Source organism: Erpetoichthys calabaricus, chromosome 2, assembly GCF_900747795.2.
Source record: "Erpetoichthys calabaricus chromosome 2, fErpCal1.3, whole genome shotgun sequence".
In the NCBI taxonomy this organism is placed as follows: domain Eukaryota; kingdom Metazoa; phylum Chordata; class Cladistia; order Polypteriformes; family Polypteridae; genus Erpetoichthys; species Erpetoichthys calabaricus.
Genome location: NC_041395.2, coordinates 86,619,915 through 86,635,174, shown reverse-complemented (window position 1 = coordinate 86,635,174; position 15,260 = coordinate 86,619,915). Strand labels below are relative to the sequence as shown.

General features: G+C 38.9%; 1 protein-coding gene across 1 annotated transcript in view; it reads left to right on the top strand.

Annotated features, from left to right (window-relative positions):
* The first annotated feature begins 2,046 nt into the window (after positions 1-2,046).
* The window catches only part of LOC114646055 (cytochrome P450 2B4-like), a 62,499-nt gene continuing 49,285 nt past the window's right edge, over positions 2,047-15,260 (top strand). The window contains exons 1-2 of the mRNA XM_028794037.2: positions 2,047-2,324; positions 13,552-13,714. Of these exons, the coding sequence (XP_028649870.1) occupies positions 2,118-2,324; positions 13,552-13,714 (370 nt within the window). The 5' untranslated portion in view covers positions 2,047-2,117. The remainder of the gene's footprint in view (positions 2,325-13,551; positions 13,715-15,260) is intronic.

Sequence of the window (15,260 nt, the reverse complement as noted above, 5' to 3'; positions counted from 1 at the left end):
TCGCAAAGGCGCAGGGACAAGAAGAGATTTGTAATAATTTATAATAATCGCAATTTAATGCAATTGCAGTAAATCAAAGAGTACCGTGAAGTTCACTGATCAGCTCTTAGTAACTCCCTCTTTCATTTCAGCGCTTGCGAGTAGACGAGGAGATGCCTGTACCTTCAGGGTGCTTAACTTTGTTACAGTTTGCTTGTATTGAAAAGAAAAAAGTACTGTGGGAAAGTGGGGAGCGTTTGTTAAGCTACAAGTAATATGCCGACTAGAAAAGCTTATGTTTTAAGCATAACTTATATTTGCGTCTTATACGTAGGCAGCACCTACCTTCTGTGTCGTGTGGAATGAATAGCAATTATTAACATACCAGTAATGGCGCACTGCACGGAATACACTTGACTTGAGTATTCATAGTTTTCAAACTGTTTCTCTGTACGTTTACCATTCGTTTGCTCAGAGGTTGATACGCTTGCTGCTTTCTGAGCAGCTCTTCTTTTCTCCACCCTTAGCGGCCTGCTTCTTCTCTTCTTTTGTCGGCATCTCTTCATGTTAGAACTGATTAAGGCAGTGTTTATGTTGCAATTAGTACGCGTATTTTACTTTAATTTTTCAGTTAAGCTGGCACGTAAGTCTTCAACCTGCCTCAAGAATAATTTAAGATAAAAAAGAGGTGGGGGAAGTGACGGCGAAGGGATGAGAATGGCGCCTGTACGCATGCGCCGCACGGCCGCCCTGCTGTCTGCTGCCGAGAGTTGATTCTAGAATAAAATAAAATAAAAATAAAAAGCGGAATAACCTTGGAGGTCAATCATTACCCCGAAAGCGGACAGTAGACGTAACGTAGTATATGTGTTCGAAATTTCAGGTCAATAGTTCAAACGGTTTGCGAGCTACATGTGATATAAAATCCTGGACAGATAAACGAACAGCCACGGTAGCGATTTATATATAAATATATATAAAGATACCTGTATATAGATCGTACTTTATTTCAACATAGAACAGTAAACGGTTGCCTTCTTACAAAGCTTTAACAACACGTTACTTATACACTACTAATTTTTGTTCCTTTCTGTGAAAAAGAGGTGGGGACTTGTGCTCAGAAATTATTATTTAATTCCATTCGTAAGATATGTATTAAATACTGATGAAGCAGACTCTTCGCAAAAAATGTGAAAAGGACAACTGGGACAAAGAGCGGAAACCTTCAGCGATCTCCTTATACATCATGTTAAACAGGCTTGTCAACCACACATGACTTTTACCTTAATGGAAGCAATGTGGATCTGCGGGAGGGAGCGGGACAAAGAGGTTAGGTGCATACGGAAGCGAGCGGGTTTAAAAAATCAGTCTCGCGCAGACCTCTACCACAACTTCCCCTGAATGGACATCACAAGATCGAGTAGCCTGTCATCATAGGTCTGCAGCAAGACCCTTTTGCTTTTCTCTAGCATTGCTCTGTCCAGGAATGTAGCTCCCCACAAATATTGATGGCACGTTTTGACTGTTTCTCCTATTAACATGGAGCAAGCTAGTATGGGTTGGTGTCAGTCTAAAGCTAAGCTCTTCCGCACTTACTCGTGCACGGCGGCACAGTGAGAATGTGGTGGTGCAGACTTCCTGTGTATTCCTAACCAGTGCCCTTGTCCACCACCATCACACTAATCACTTAGAAGTGTAACAGAGCGGCTAAGGGAGCCGCCGTTAAAACGTACATGACGTGATTGTCCATTTACGCAAATCCATATTGCTTAAACAAAGTAGGAAAGAGCCCTTTAAAAAATTATACTATTGTCAGCTACTGTCACAAGAATACGGATCTGCAAATAAGTAGCCAGCCGAATAAAGAGTTGTGAATAAGTGGCCAACTTCAGCCTAGTCACTGACCGTGTGTATGTGACCAGTCTTGTATAAGACCAGAACGGTTACTCCTTGCAACCGTTTGCTGATATCAGAAAAACCTAACAGTTAGAAAGAAGGTTGACCACTCCGGGGCACAGGCAAAGACCATGACGTCACATGAATGTAGGACGTGAAGGCCATCCGCCACGCCCACCCTGTATTTAGCTCATTTTTGTCACTGTAACAATGAAAGAAGTGCGGTGCTGCTTTTAGGAAACATGGAGCTGTCACTCGCCGAGTTTATTCCCGCGGGCAATTCATATCAAACCGTTACAGCTGCTCTCGTGTTCGGAACCGCATTTTTGTTGTTTTATGAAGTCTTTAGGCTTTGGTTTCCGAAGTATAAGAGACCCCCAGGTCCAACAGCGCTACCTTTAATTGGAAGCCTTCAGTTTTTCATAGATCCTATGAGGACATTCTTGCAGGTGAGTTACCCCACTTCCTGCTTACTGTTGCACCTTTCAACCCGTTCTCCTTGTTTCTTTACCTGTTATGTGGGTTTTCAGCACGCGATTTTGTTTTTCTGTAATTAAGTGTTTCGCAACTCGCTAGACTTCCGGAGTGGCAAGCTCCACTATTCATTGACAAATTGGAACTTAAGGAATGAACTCAGGAATCAGGAGTTCAAAGATTTGTTAGGAGATAAACGCACTCAGACACAGTTGTAAACGGAAAGTGGCACCAAAGAGTAACGACTTTGGCAAACGTGTGGTTGATGGGGTCATCTGTGTACTGTTATTTCCTGTACATGGATTAGAGTTTTTATTGGCCACCCTGGGTGCTGCTGTGTTTGGCCTCAGATCTTCAATAGTGATGGGTCGTTTTTGAACGATTCGTTGAACGAATCTTTAATGTGACTCGGGAAGAACGAGTCGTCTCGTGGCAGTGATTCGTTCAGTCGCGCATGCGCATTTGCGCAACTTCCTTTCGAGTCTTCGGGTTTTTCCCCCCCAAGAGTATCCGGCTGCAGGTCGCAGACTCGGCCTTCCACGCCCCCGGCCTTCCGCGCCTCCTGCCTTCCACACCACGCCCCCAGCATTCGCGTCCGTCCTCTGTAACATCGCTTTCGTTGAAAAACTAGTAACGTTGATTTACCATGTAACCCTAAAAGACGATATTAATATGACTTCCTGCAATCACGAGGCAAGAATCCGAGTTTCTCTTTATGGTATTACTGTCGTGTTTACTTTTAGAAACAAAAAACAGTTTTATAATTTATGAGTCAGGATTCGATAGTTTAAAGAAAGAGGGCATAACATATTTTTAGATTAAGGAAACCCCATACTAAATTTAAATGTGGATGCTCTAACTGCTATTATAGTGAATTCTATCATTCAAAATATTTGAAATTATTTTTATGGTACTTTTGTACTAAACGGCATGTCTGACATTATTTCTGGAACCTCGTTCAATAAAGGAAAATTCCGTTAATGACATTAATTTATTATGTTACAAAATAAATGATGATCAATAACACAACGAAGCAATCAACAGGCATGAAAATGAAGGTCTAAACTTTCGACTTTAAAAGAAACTTTTAAAATTGTTTATATTGAACAATTTTTTAAATGATCCAGCTTACTAATACAGTTCATACCTTCATTTCCATTGTTTGTCTTGAATTGTGTTTTCTTAATTTTAATGCATAATTAAAACGTATAAATATGTACTTATCAAAAAAAGTGAAGCAAATCTCTCAAATTGCTTAACAGATATTATATCGTTTGTTTTTCTAAAAAAATGCAAACATTTGCATTATTGAAAGTTGCACTTCCATAAACCGTCGTTTTTATTTATTTTGGAACTGAACTAACAGATTTTAAACTTAACTTTAAAAATGTTTTGTTTGGGTCGATACAATAATTACAAATCAATTTTTTAGTGATTTTAAATCATTTAATCGCCATATACCATTTCTTGTATTAGGAATTTGTCATTTGTTTCATACCCCAACTTACTCTCCAAACGGAGATTTACTTTTTTGTAAATAAGATTACCGTTATTAGGTCATCGGTGTCACTGCCTGCTCAGGATTCTTCCCATAGTGTGTTCAGCTGTCTTTGACCACTTTGTGCCTGCGTGTGTCATCGTCTCTGTTGTCTGATTTGGTGTAACGCCTGAATCCTACAAAGTGCCCCCTGGTCAGTGTCCCCTCTTGATTAGTTAATAGGTTTTTTTGATTCTGTCAGACCAAGTATTGTTACCTTAATAAATGCTAGCTTGATTTCTGGTTGTGTTCCTGCTGCCTTGAAACACGCTGTGGTGCAGAAACGTATTATAAAAAACAAAATAAGGACCCTCTAATGTGTCAAATTTCAGGCCAATTTCTAAACTGCCTTTTTTATCTAAAGTCTTTGAAAAAGTTGTCCTACCTCAAACATTTCTAGATGAAAATAGTATTCTGGAAAAATTCCAATCCAGATACAGATGTTCTTGCAGCACTGAAACATCCTTGTTAAAGGTTAACAGTGACCTCTTCCCAATTACTAATCCTGGAGATTTTGCCATTCTTGTACTGCTAGATCTTACCTCAGCTTTTGATGCTGTGGATCTTATGATTCTTATATCCTGCCTTGAACAGTATGTAGTCATCCAAGGCAATGCCCTGAAATGGTTTAAATCTTATCTAAGAAATAGGAGCGTTTCTTTTCATTTGGGTGAGTTCTCATCCTCTGCAGCTCCTCTTACTTGTGGGGTTCCATCCTTGGACCAGCTATCTTTTTGATAGGCATGTTACCTTTAGGCTCCATTGTTAACAAGTATGGCTTCTCTATATTGATGACACTTAAATATATTTGCCACTAAAATCAAAGCGAGAAAATGCAGACCCTCCATGTGTGCTTGAATGATATTAAAACCTGGATGGCAATGCATCTTCTTAAACTAAATGATAATAAAACTGTGATCATGGTGTCCAAGAGTTAAGAAAGTTTGAGTGTCTCTGATATTGTTCTTGGACCCCTTTCCATATACGTATCATAAAGCTTCAGTTAGCCCAAGTGTGATCTGTGACAGCTCATTCAAACTCGACAAACAGATAAATTGTGAAGTTAAATGAAGCTTTTTCCAGCTGAGACTTTAAGGTAAAGGCTTTTCTTTCTTTCTGTGATCTTGAAAAGGCCATCCAAGCTTTTACAGCATCTCGTTTGGACTATTGCAGTTCTTTGTATGTAGGTATTGGTCAAGCCCTGTTACGACGCCTACAACTATTCCACAACTTTGCTGTTCACTTATTGAAGGCTCTTGTAAGTGTGGCCATATTTCACCAATACTGACCTCACTTCACTGGCTATTGGTCCATTTCAGAATTGATTTTAAAATTCTGTTTCTTGTTTTCAAATGTTTGAGTGGATCAGCCCCATCTTGCCTCTTGGAATCTCTTCACTTGTATGTGCCAACAAGATCCCTGTGGTCTACTAGCCCGATGCTCTTAGTTGTGCCGAGGTCAAGGCTGAAGCAAAGGAGGAATCGGGTGTTTGTGGTGGCTACTCCTTTACTCTGGAATGGCTCTCCTTATTATATTAGGTCTGCTCCATCACAGGCCATTTTTAAGTCATCATTAAAGTCTTATTTCTTCTTGCTGCCATTTGACCCTCCAAAAGGTTGACATTTTTGTATATGTTGGCTCACGTACATTCAGGATTATAAATATGTATATATGTATTTTAAGTTTATCTTTTATGTAATGGCTAGTTATTCTTGCAGTTTTGTGATGTATACATACAGCACTTTGGTTCAGTTCTGGCTGCTGTTGTAAATGTGGTTTATAAATAAATATTGCCTTGCCCTGCTTTATAAAACATTATTTTAATACATAACACTAAGACAATGGACTGTAAAGATGAAGTTGGTTTGAAACATTTATTACAAAAAAGTTAAAGAATATATAAAATATAGAACAAGAATTGTAGGTTGTAACTGAACAATGAGGGACATGTATGTTTGTTACATTTTCTCACAAAACTCAGTCATTTTCCTTTTTCCTCTCACGTTAATCTAAAAACAGATGCATGTCTTCCATATGTGAAAAAAATATGTCGAAAGACATATTCCCTCTCCTCTTCTGGAAATTCAGATAGCAAATCAAATTTCTGAAGGGCCTCCTCAGTGTCGTCTTTGTCCATTGACAGTAACGCAGGGAGTGAGATTCGCCCTCTGAACACAGAAATGTTCTCAGCACACCACTTCTGTGCCTCGGTGAAATGCTGAAGGATTCCATGCTGCTGTAATACATTATATTAAAAAAGAAAGAAAGAAAATTCTTTAAATGGTCATCATAAAGCTCATAGCCTTTTCCTCCACATTTACAAGGAATGTAAGGAAAGTAAAAAAAAAATGTACAGTAAATTTAATTTATTATACATTATTAACATTACTGCTTTCGATCACAGATTCTACAAGTCTTCAATGTTTCTTAAAATACACTATTATTAATACAGCACACAATGCATTTCAAATGTTTTAAGGCCTTTAAGAGTTGTACTAGTACTACAGTTTGTCAGAAGATATAAAACAGGCTTTTAGTCTTTTGGGCTTTGACTCCTACTGCTTAACGATTAACAGTCGGCATCTGAGACAAGCATTAAGTCTTTTTATACATTTTATTCACTACACCACAGGCATTGTAAGCCAGTATCAACAAAATGTAATTTATCTTTCTTATGGAAGTTTATAAAATGATGTGTCTGTACCTGCTCATCAGTGCCCTGTGCTGGATGTTGGAGAAGGGACGCTGACGTTTCTTCTGAAAGAAAAAATCTGAAATCTGCAGAATGCAGTGCTATGGAACAGAATAGCAAGACATTTGTTCATTTCAGATGTAGTGCCAAGTCTTTACTCTGTCTTCTCATTAATGGCTCAATACAGTCTAAACCTAAAAACATAGAAAACAATATTTACCTAAGGAAATGTTAAAAAGAACCAAAAGAACAAGCACAAAAAATGACCCTGTCCTGGCTGTTCATTGTTTCTGTACCTTCTAATTTTTTGTTTGGTTCTTGGTCTTCATTTAGAAAGGCGTTTGCTCGCTCAGTCTGATGTGAGCAGTTACTTCAGTGATTTGAAAAAGAAGCACTAAGTTTATACTGGTAAACATTTGGACTATTTGTCTTTGATTTACAATATGGCTAAGTATATTTGCCACATTGCCGCAGAACTAAATTAGAGTTATTAAAGGAAATTTAAATTTCATTTACCCCTTGGTGCTGGAGTTCTCAAGTAACATTCTACACCAGCTCTTCCACAAAGCCAGCATGTCATTCTAAAGAGGACTGAGCAGAGTCACGTTGTTAAAAGGAGTTTAATGTTACAAAAATATTTATACAAACCATTAAACATACATTTAAATGATCTGGATTTTGAAAGGTAGGCGTTTCTGGAACTTCAAAACCGCTATGGACAGTATGTTGAAATAAAAAAAAAAACAAATATAATAAAATAAGTTAAACATAACACAAATATCCAACACAAATTGTAGAAGGTGACAAAAATGGGAACCAGCAACCAGATATAATCCTCCCTCTACAAATACTACAATGAAAGAAGGGAGGACTAAAGTTGAGACACAACTCATTAAAATTGAAGGGGACCTCGAAGATGAAATACAGAGACACCACAAAATGGTCCTTTGGAAACCTGGACACAACATTAAATACAGACATACAAAAAATGATAGTTACAATATGAAGTGGTCATACCATCAAAATGGAAATTCCACAGCCATGGCTATTCATTTGACTTGGAAGGCCCTAATACATCCATCCATCCTTCATCCATCCTGCTATATCCTAACTACAGGGTCACGGGGGTCTGCTGGAGCCAATCCCAGCCAACACAGGGCGCAAGGCAGGAAACAAAACCTGGGCAGGGTGCCAGTCCACCGCAGGGCGCACACACACCAAGCACGCACGAACACACCAAGCACACACTAGGGAGGCCCTAATACAAGGGGTAAAAAAATTTAATCAAAGAAAAATATTAAATACTGACATACAATAAACTGTTGACAATGACTTTTAAACAAAAACAACAATGGAATTGGTCACTTGGGACACACCCTTTTTTACATCTGTAATTAGTAAAACCTGCCAAACAACGGAAAATGCTCAGCTTTTTAACCTGTATTTAAAAAAGTTCCAGTTCAGAAATCTAAACGTCAGTATTGTTTGCAAGCACACACTCTTAGCATACATATACTACCTGCATACTTGACAATGTGGCCTTCATTACTCTGAAGGTGACGTAGCAGGATGCTGTAGTCTCTGTGCTTTATACAAAGAGGGCACTTGGATTCATTTGGATATTTAATCAATGTTATCAAAGTTGTTTTTATATTCTCTGCCTTTATGGAGAAATGTGACTGTGGAAATCAAGACAAAAATAATATGTAATGCTAATTTGGCAGAAAGCGCTAACGTGCTTTTATAAATAGCTAACTTGACTAAGTTAAGATAAGATATTTAACATACAGACGATAAACATAAATACCTTTCATATTGTACACTAACATTGCAGATTCTCTACATAACATCTCATAAATAAGTGTAAAAGTTAATATAGATGAAATAATATGGTAAATATTAAAAAGAAATAATACAAGAGGTAAAAAATAATTAAAACGATATGCTTAAAAATAGGATATGTCAGTAATGACGATAAACAGAGAACACTTGGATTCGCTATACAGTATATAATCCATCCATCCATCCATTTACCAACCCACTGAATCCAAACACAGGGTCACGGGGGTCTGCTGGAGCCAATCCCAGCCAACACAGGGCAGGAAACAATCCTGGGCAGGGTGCCAACCCACCGCAGGACACACACAAACACACCCACACACCAAGCACACACTAGGGCCAATTTCGAATCGCCAATCCACCTAACCTGCATGTCTTTGGACTGTGGGAGGAAACCGGAGCCCCCGGAGGAAACCCATGCAGACACGGGGAGAACATGCAAACTCCACGCAGGGAGGACCCAGGAATTGAACCCAGGTCCCCAGATCTCCCAACTGCGAGGCAGCAGCGCTACCCACTGCGCCACCATGCCACCCCAGTATATAATCGTACATCTCATTAGTTTTGTTTAATGGATCTAAAGTTTCTTTAAATATACTGAGCTTTTTATTCTGTGAGTCCATACCTGGTTCTGTTGTGCCATTGTTCCGTGTCAGAAAATGTTTTCAGCTCCTTTTCTTTTTCGAATTGGAAAAACTGTACAGCAGCTCTTCTTCTCTTTCTACGGACTATAGGTGGTTGTGGGGCAGACTGTGGAAGGCAGGAAGTGTGGAAGGCCGGGGGCGTGGAAGGCCAGGGGCGTGGAAGGCCAAGTCTGCGACCTGCAGCCGGACCCTTCTCGGTTTTTCGAGTAGTTCGTTCATCACGTGACAGCCCCATAAGCTTAACCAACTCAGTCTGAGCCGGAAAGAGAATTGATTAGTTCATCTCTCGAGTCTTCAGGTTTGAGTCGTTCGTTCATCACGTGACAGCCCCATAAGTTTTACCTATGCAGTCTGAGCCGGAAAGAGAATTGATTAGTTCATCTCTCGAGTCTTCGGGTTTGAGTCGTTCGTTCATCACGTGACAGCCCCATAAGCTTTACCTATGCAGTCTGAGCCAGAGAATTGATTAGTTCATTCCTCGAGTCTTTCGAGTCGCCTCCTATCTCCTGGACTGCTTTGCTTTGACAGACAGACACACTGCTGCTCACCTGGCAAGGGAGCTGACAAGGGTTACAAATGTATGGGGTGTGGGTGACAAAATTGTAGCTTGTGTCACAGACAATGCCAGCAACATTGTTTCAGCCCTGAAAGACCATCTCCACTGGGACCACACACCTTGTTTCACCCATATGCTGAACCTGATTGTCAGAGCTGCATTGCAGAAGGTCCAAGCAATATTGCAGAAGGTCAAGACAATAGTTGAATACTTCCATAGAAGTACAGTTGCGGTTAAAACAGGATGTGGCCACAAGGTGGAATTCAACATTTTACATGTTGAAAAGATTTACAAAAATCAAAGATCCAATCATCTCCACTCTGGCACTAACTAATGCATCTCTGCCAAACTTGTCGCCAGACGAATGGGAAATGTCCAGAGAAATTTTGGACATTATTAAGCCATTTGAGGAGGTCACCACTGAAGTGAGTGCAGAAAAGTAAGTAATCCAATATATTTTATTATTATTCATTTTAAAACCACATTTTAAACTCAGTCTCTTATGATGTATGTTCGTCTATAACCTTATTTTTAACAGAGAAGTATATGCAGTATGTGGAAGATGAATGTTCTCTTCGTTCCCTTGTACTAATCCTTGTCTAAGGAGTTAAGCAGAAGTAAGCTTTAAAAACATGCTTTGCTGAGGCTTGGATTATTTTATTATATAGCCTAGTGTTTGTTTACTGATAGACAAAGACAATGAAAGGACAAATTAATCAATAATTTATTTGTAAGAGGATTATTTATTTATAAAATAACACACCACAGATCCTCAAGAAACAGTAACAAAATCATAGTGACAGAAATTGACAGACCTTTTTTATTTATAAGAAAATGCGTTTTAGATATTTTTGATAATTTTATGATAATTTCTAAATATGATCCAACATACAACAAATGGAATTTTACGTTAGTATTTGACTGAGGTACTGAGCCGGTAAGTGGTCACGTGACAAAAGAACGAACGACTCGAAAGACTCGAGGAATGAACTAATCAATTCTCTTTCCGGCTCAGACTGCATAGGTAAAGCTTATGGGGCGGTCACGTGATGAACGAACGACTCAAACCCGAAGACTCGAGAGATGAACTAATCAATTCTCTTTCCGGCTCAGACTGCATAGGTAAAGCTTATGGGGCTGTCACGTGATGAACGAACGACTCAAACCCGAAGACTCGAGAGATGAACTAAGCAATTCTCTTTCCGGCTCAGACTGCATAGGTAAAGCTTATGGGGCTGTCACGTGATGAACGAACGACTCAAACCCGAAGACTCGAGAGATGAACTAATCAATTCTTTTTCCGGCACAGACTGCCTTGGTTAGCTAATTGGGCTGTCACGTGATGAACGAACGACTCAAACCCGAAAACTTGTCAGATAAGAGGCGAGGTGAGTGAATCATAAACTAAAGACCCAGGTAAACAATGAATTAATATTTTCTGTTTCTTATAGCATTATAGTTTTGTCTTGTTTGTAGTGTGATCAACATTTGTGTAAGCAGTAGATGTGTTAGGGAGGTAACAGGTAACATTTTAATTATATTTTGCTAAAATGAACGAAATGACTCGAAAAAGGATTCGTTCATTTTGGTGAACGAGACTCAAAGGTCCGAGTCGGTAAAATGATCCGAACTTCCCATCACTAATCTTCAAGAGGTAGGTTTCGAATCACACCCCAACCCAGTGGGTGTGGAGATGTCACATTCTTATCTTATTTGTCTGGGTGTTTCTCCCAGAGACTCCCACTTTCTATATAAGACCCCTTCCACTCACTGCACACTTTATTGTGTCGTAGATTTCATTTTAACTATTATTCTACAGTTAATATCCCATAATGAAAAGTCTGCATGTTTATTAGAAATCAAAAATTGAAATCTCTTCTTCACATAAGTATTCAGACCCTTAATTCCGTACTTTGTAGAAGCCCCTTTGGCAGAATTACAGATTTGAGTCTTCTTGGTTAAGTCTCCAGCACCATGCTTCACCGGAGGGATGGTATTAGGCAGGTGATGAGCTGGTTTTCGCCTGACACAGTGCTTGTTGTTCTGCCCAGATAGTTAAATGTTTGTCTCATCAGACTAGAGAATCCTTAAATGCTGTTTGATAAACTTCAAGTGGATTGACAAATGCTGTTTACTCAAGAATGGCTTCCATCCAACCACTCTACCATAAATGCCTAATTAATGGAGTACTGCTGAGTCGGTCGAGGTTCTGAAAGATTTTCCCATTTCAGCAAAAGACTTCTGACACCTTAAGAGAGTCACTATTGGGTTCTGTGTCACCACCCTGACCAATGCCCTTCTTTCCTATTTACTCAGTTTGGTGAGATGGTGAACTCTAAGAAGAGTCCTGGTGGTTCCAAACGTCTTCCATTTCACAATTATTGAGCCACTGTGCCCCTGGGAGCACTCAAAGTATTAGAGATTATTTTCTGCCCTTTCCCTGATCTGTTCCTCAACACAGATTTGAATGCAGATGTCTATAGAGACTTTGATGGACTTCATAGCATGGTGTTTGTCCTGCATGAATTGTGGACCTTATATATATATATATATATAGGTCTGTGCCTTTCTAAACAATGTCCAATCAATTCAGTTTGTCACAGTTAGTTTAGAATCAAGGTCTGTATACAGCTCAAGAATAATTAAAGCAGACTGGATGCACTTGACCACAATTTGTAGTGCCACAGCAAACCATCTGAATACTTATATGAATGAGAGATTTCAGTTTTTGAACGTATGTTTTCTTTTTGTCATTATGGGTTTTTGAGTGTAGAGTAATGTGCAAAAATTTGCAAGTTAATCAATTTAAAAATCAATCTTTAACACAAAGTGCAAAGAAAATGAAGGAGTCTGAATATTTTCTGAATCCATTGTAATATCGTGAAGATATGAAGCTTATTTTGATTGACGACTTTGAATTGGCCTGGCATGAGTGATTATGGTAGTGTGTGAGTGTAATTGTGCTCTGCAGTGGACCAGTACCGTGTCCATGATCAGTTCCAGCCTTACATACCATTCTACTGGGATGTAGCTTTCCACCAGTGATTCTTTAAAAAATGGAATGAACTGATGGGTGGATGGATCAATAAGAACTTAATGGCTCTCTTAAAATATTTTGATATTCTTGTATAGTTTACAGATAAATAGCTGGGCTTGGAAAAAGTCAACCAACAGCTTCACAAATTCAAAGTGTTCCATGAGCAGGAGCTTCAGACCCTGAATTTCTAAACACCACTAGGGTGCTGTTTGAGAGGAGCTACCTGTTTATAGAGAAGTTCTGTTTTTTTTCTTAACCTGAATGGCATGTTAATGTAGAGTTTCTAAGACCCAAGATTTCACATTCTTCCACTGTGTTGTTTTTTTTTTTCATGTCCCAAAGATTATCATGTTAAGTTGGTTGGTGTCATACAATTGTTCCGATGTGAGTAATTGTGCCTGGTGTTTGAGTGGCATCTTCTTGACGGTTAATGCCTTCCTTGCTCCTACTTTCATCTCAGTAGGCATTGGCTTTCTGCATCCCTGTAATAGATCAAATGAGTTAAGTAAATGTGTGGATGAGTGGATTGGATGGATGTTTCTGGCCTTTTTCCAGAATGCTCAAAAATTATCCTCTACTAAGATGTAATTGAAATATGTTTTAAGCTCCAGTCTATTTATTGTAAATGTCCATTTTTATTTTAGTTCACAAAATGCTTTATTCAACTGAAAAATTCTTTTATGTTTTTATATTGTTGTTCAGGATTGTGGGTTGGAAAAAAATTACTTACTGTAATGTCTAAATTCTTTATCTGCTTTCTTTTTAGGAAAATTGTATCAGACTTGTAATGTGAGTGTCCTGACTATAATAATTGTTTTTTGTGTGTCAGATTTCACTTTATCATGTTTTGACATGCCTACACCACTGTTGATCTTTATTTATTTGTTTATTTTTTAGATGAAAGAGAAATATGGAGACATTTCATGTATCTTTTTAGGATGGAAACCTGTTATTATACTAAATGAGTTTGGTGTCATGAAAGATGTGTTGATACACTCTGGAGCAGAATTTGCTGGTAGACCAGAGATGGCCATTGTAGAATTGATCACCCATGGTTTAGGTATGTTGAAATATGCATGACAATTGTAGGAATGAAAATTACAAATGAATAATTGCCTTTCAGGCTGAAAAAAACTTTTTTAGTTAGCTCTTAAGCATAACATTTTCTTCAAATGATCCTGACCCAACTGCCTCCCACATTGCTTTCTATTGTCAAAGTCCTTTTATGTCATTTGTGGTCACGCAGATGTAATGAATTGAATGCTAGAGAGGTTCATAAAATAACACAAATATAAACTGGCAAGAACTCAATGATATTTCATCACTGATGTCTCTCATATTCTTGCAGATCATATAGGAAGACCTTTCCTCTAACAAGGAGGCATTAATGAAAGTGAACTGGAAAGACATTATGTAAAAAAACACATTCAGACCACTGTAATAATTAATTCTTTGCCCATTGTGTCTAAAATGTGTCATTTTGAAATGCGATGGTCCAAAAGGTCAGTCAGTCAGTCATTTTCCAATCCGCTATATCCTAAAACAAGGTCACGGGGGTCTGCTGGAGCCAATCCCAGCCAGCACAGGGCTTCCATGGCAGGAACAAATCCCAGACAGGGCGCCAGTCCACCGCAGGGCACACACACACACACACTAGGGACAATTTAGGATCGCCAGTGCACCTAATCTGCATGTCTTTGGACTGTGGGAGGAAACCCACACAGACACGGGGAGAACATGCAAACTCCAAGCAGGGGGACCCAGGAAGCAAACCATGCCGCACGGTCCCAAAGGTGCTATGTTCAATTACACAGTTAGGTAGCATGTACTATACTGTATGCTTGCAGTTCTGTGCAAGAAGAAGTATGTTGGAAAATGTATGCAAAATTTAGTTTTCACCATCTTTCTTATGTATCCTGTGTCCTATTTTACAGTGATACCTAACATTCAGTTTACTTAATAATATTCTCAAACCTGCTTAATCCAATGCAGTGTAACAGTGGAATTGAGCCAATCCTTATGGAACTGATGCCATTGGATGCAGAGTCCCACTTTACTTTGCATTTGTATACCTCATATAGAGTCTCTAAGACAGGGGTCTCCAACTCCAATCCTGGAGAGCTACGGTGGCAGCAGGTTTTCACTCTAACCCTTTTCTTAATTATTGACCAGATTTTGCTACTAATTAACTATTTGCCTTAATTTTAATTGATGTACAACTTAAGACGCAGGCCCCTTAATTATTTCTTTTTTCCTTAATTAGCAACCAAACAATATTAAGACACAAAATGTGCCAACACATAAACAACAACCTGCGTCCATCACACAATAACTGAAAATAAAGAAAGGTGAAGGCCTCAGTAATGTTGATGTGCTCAGGTCCACAAAACATTTTGACAGCTCTCTTAAAAAAGAAAATCAACCGTTCTGGAAATGTCTGCCATGGCAGAATGAGTGCCATGGAATTAAATAACGGGTTTAATTAGCAACGAGAATTGACTTCAAGTTAAGAAACTCGGTGAAGGTTTGAGTTTGAGGCTCCAACTTAGTTGGTCATCTGTTGGCTCACTTCACATCAAATTTATGTTTAAGTGACATTTAAGGAA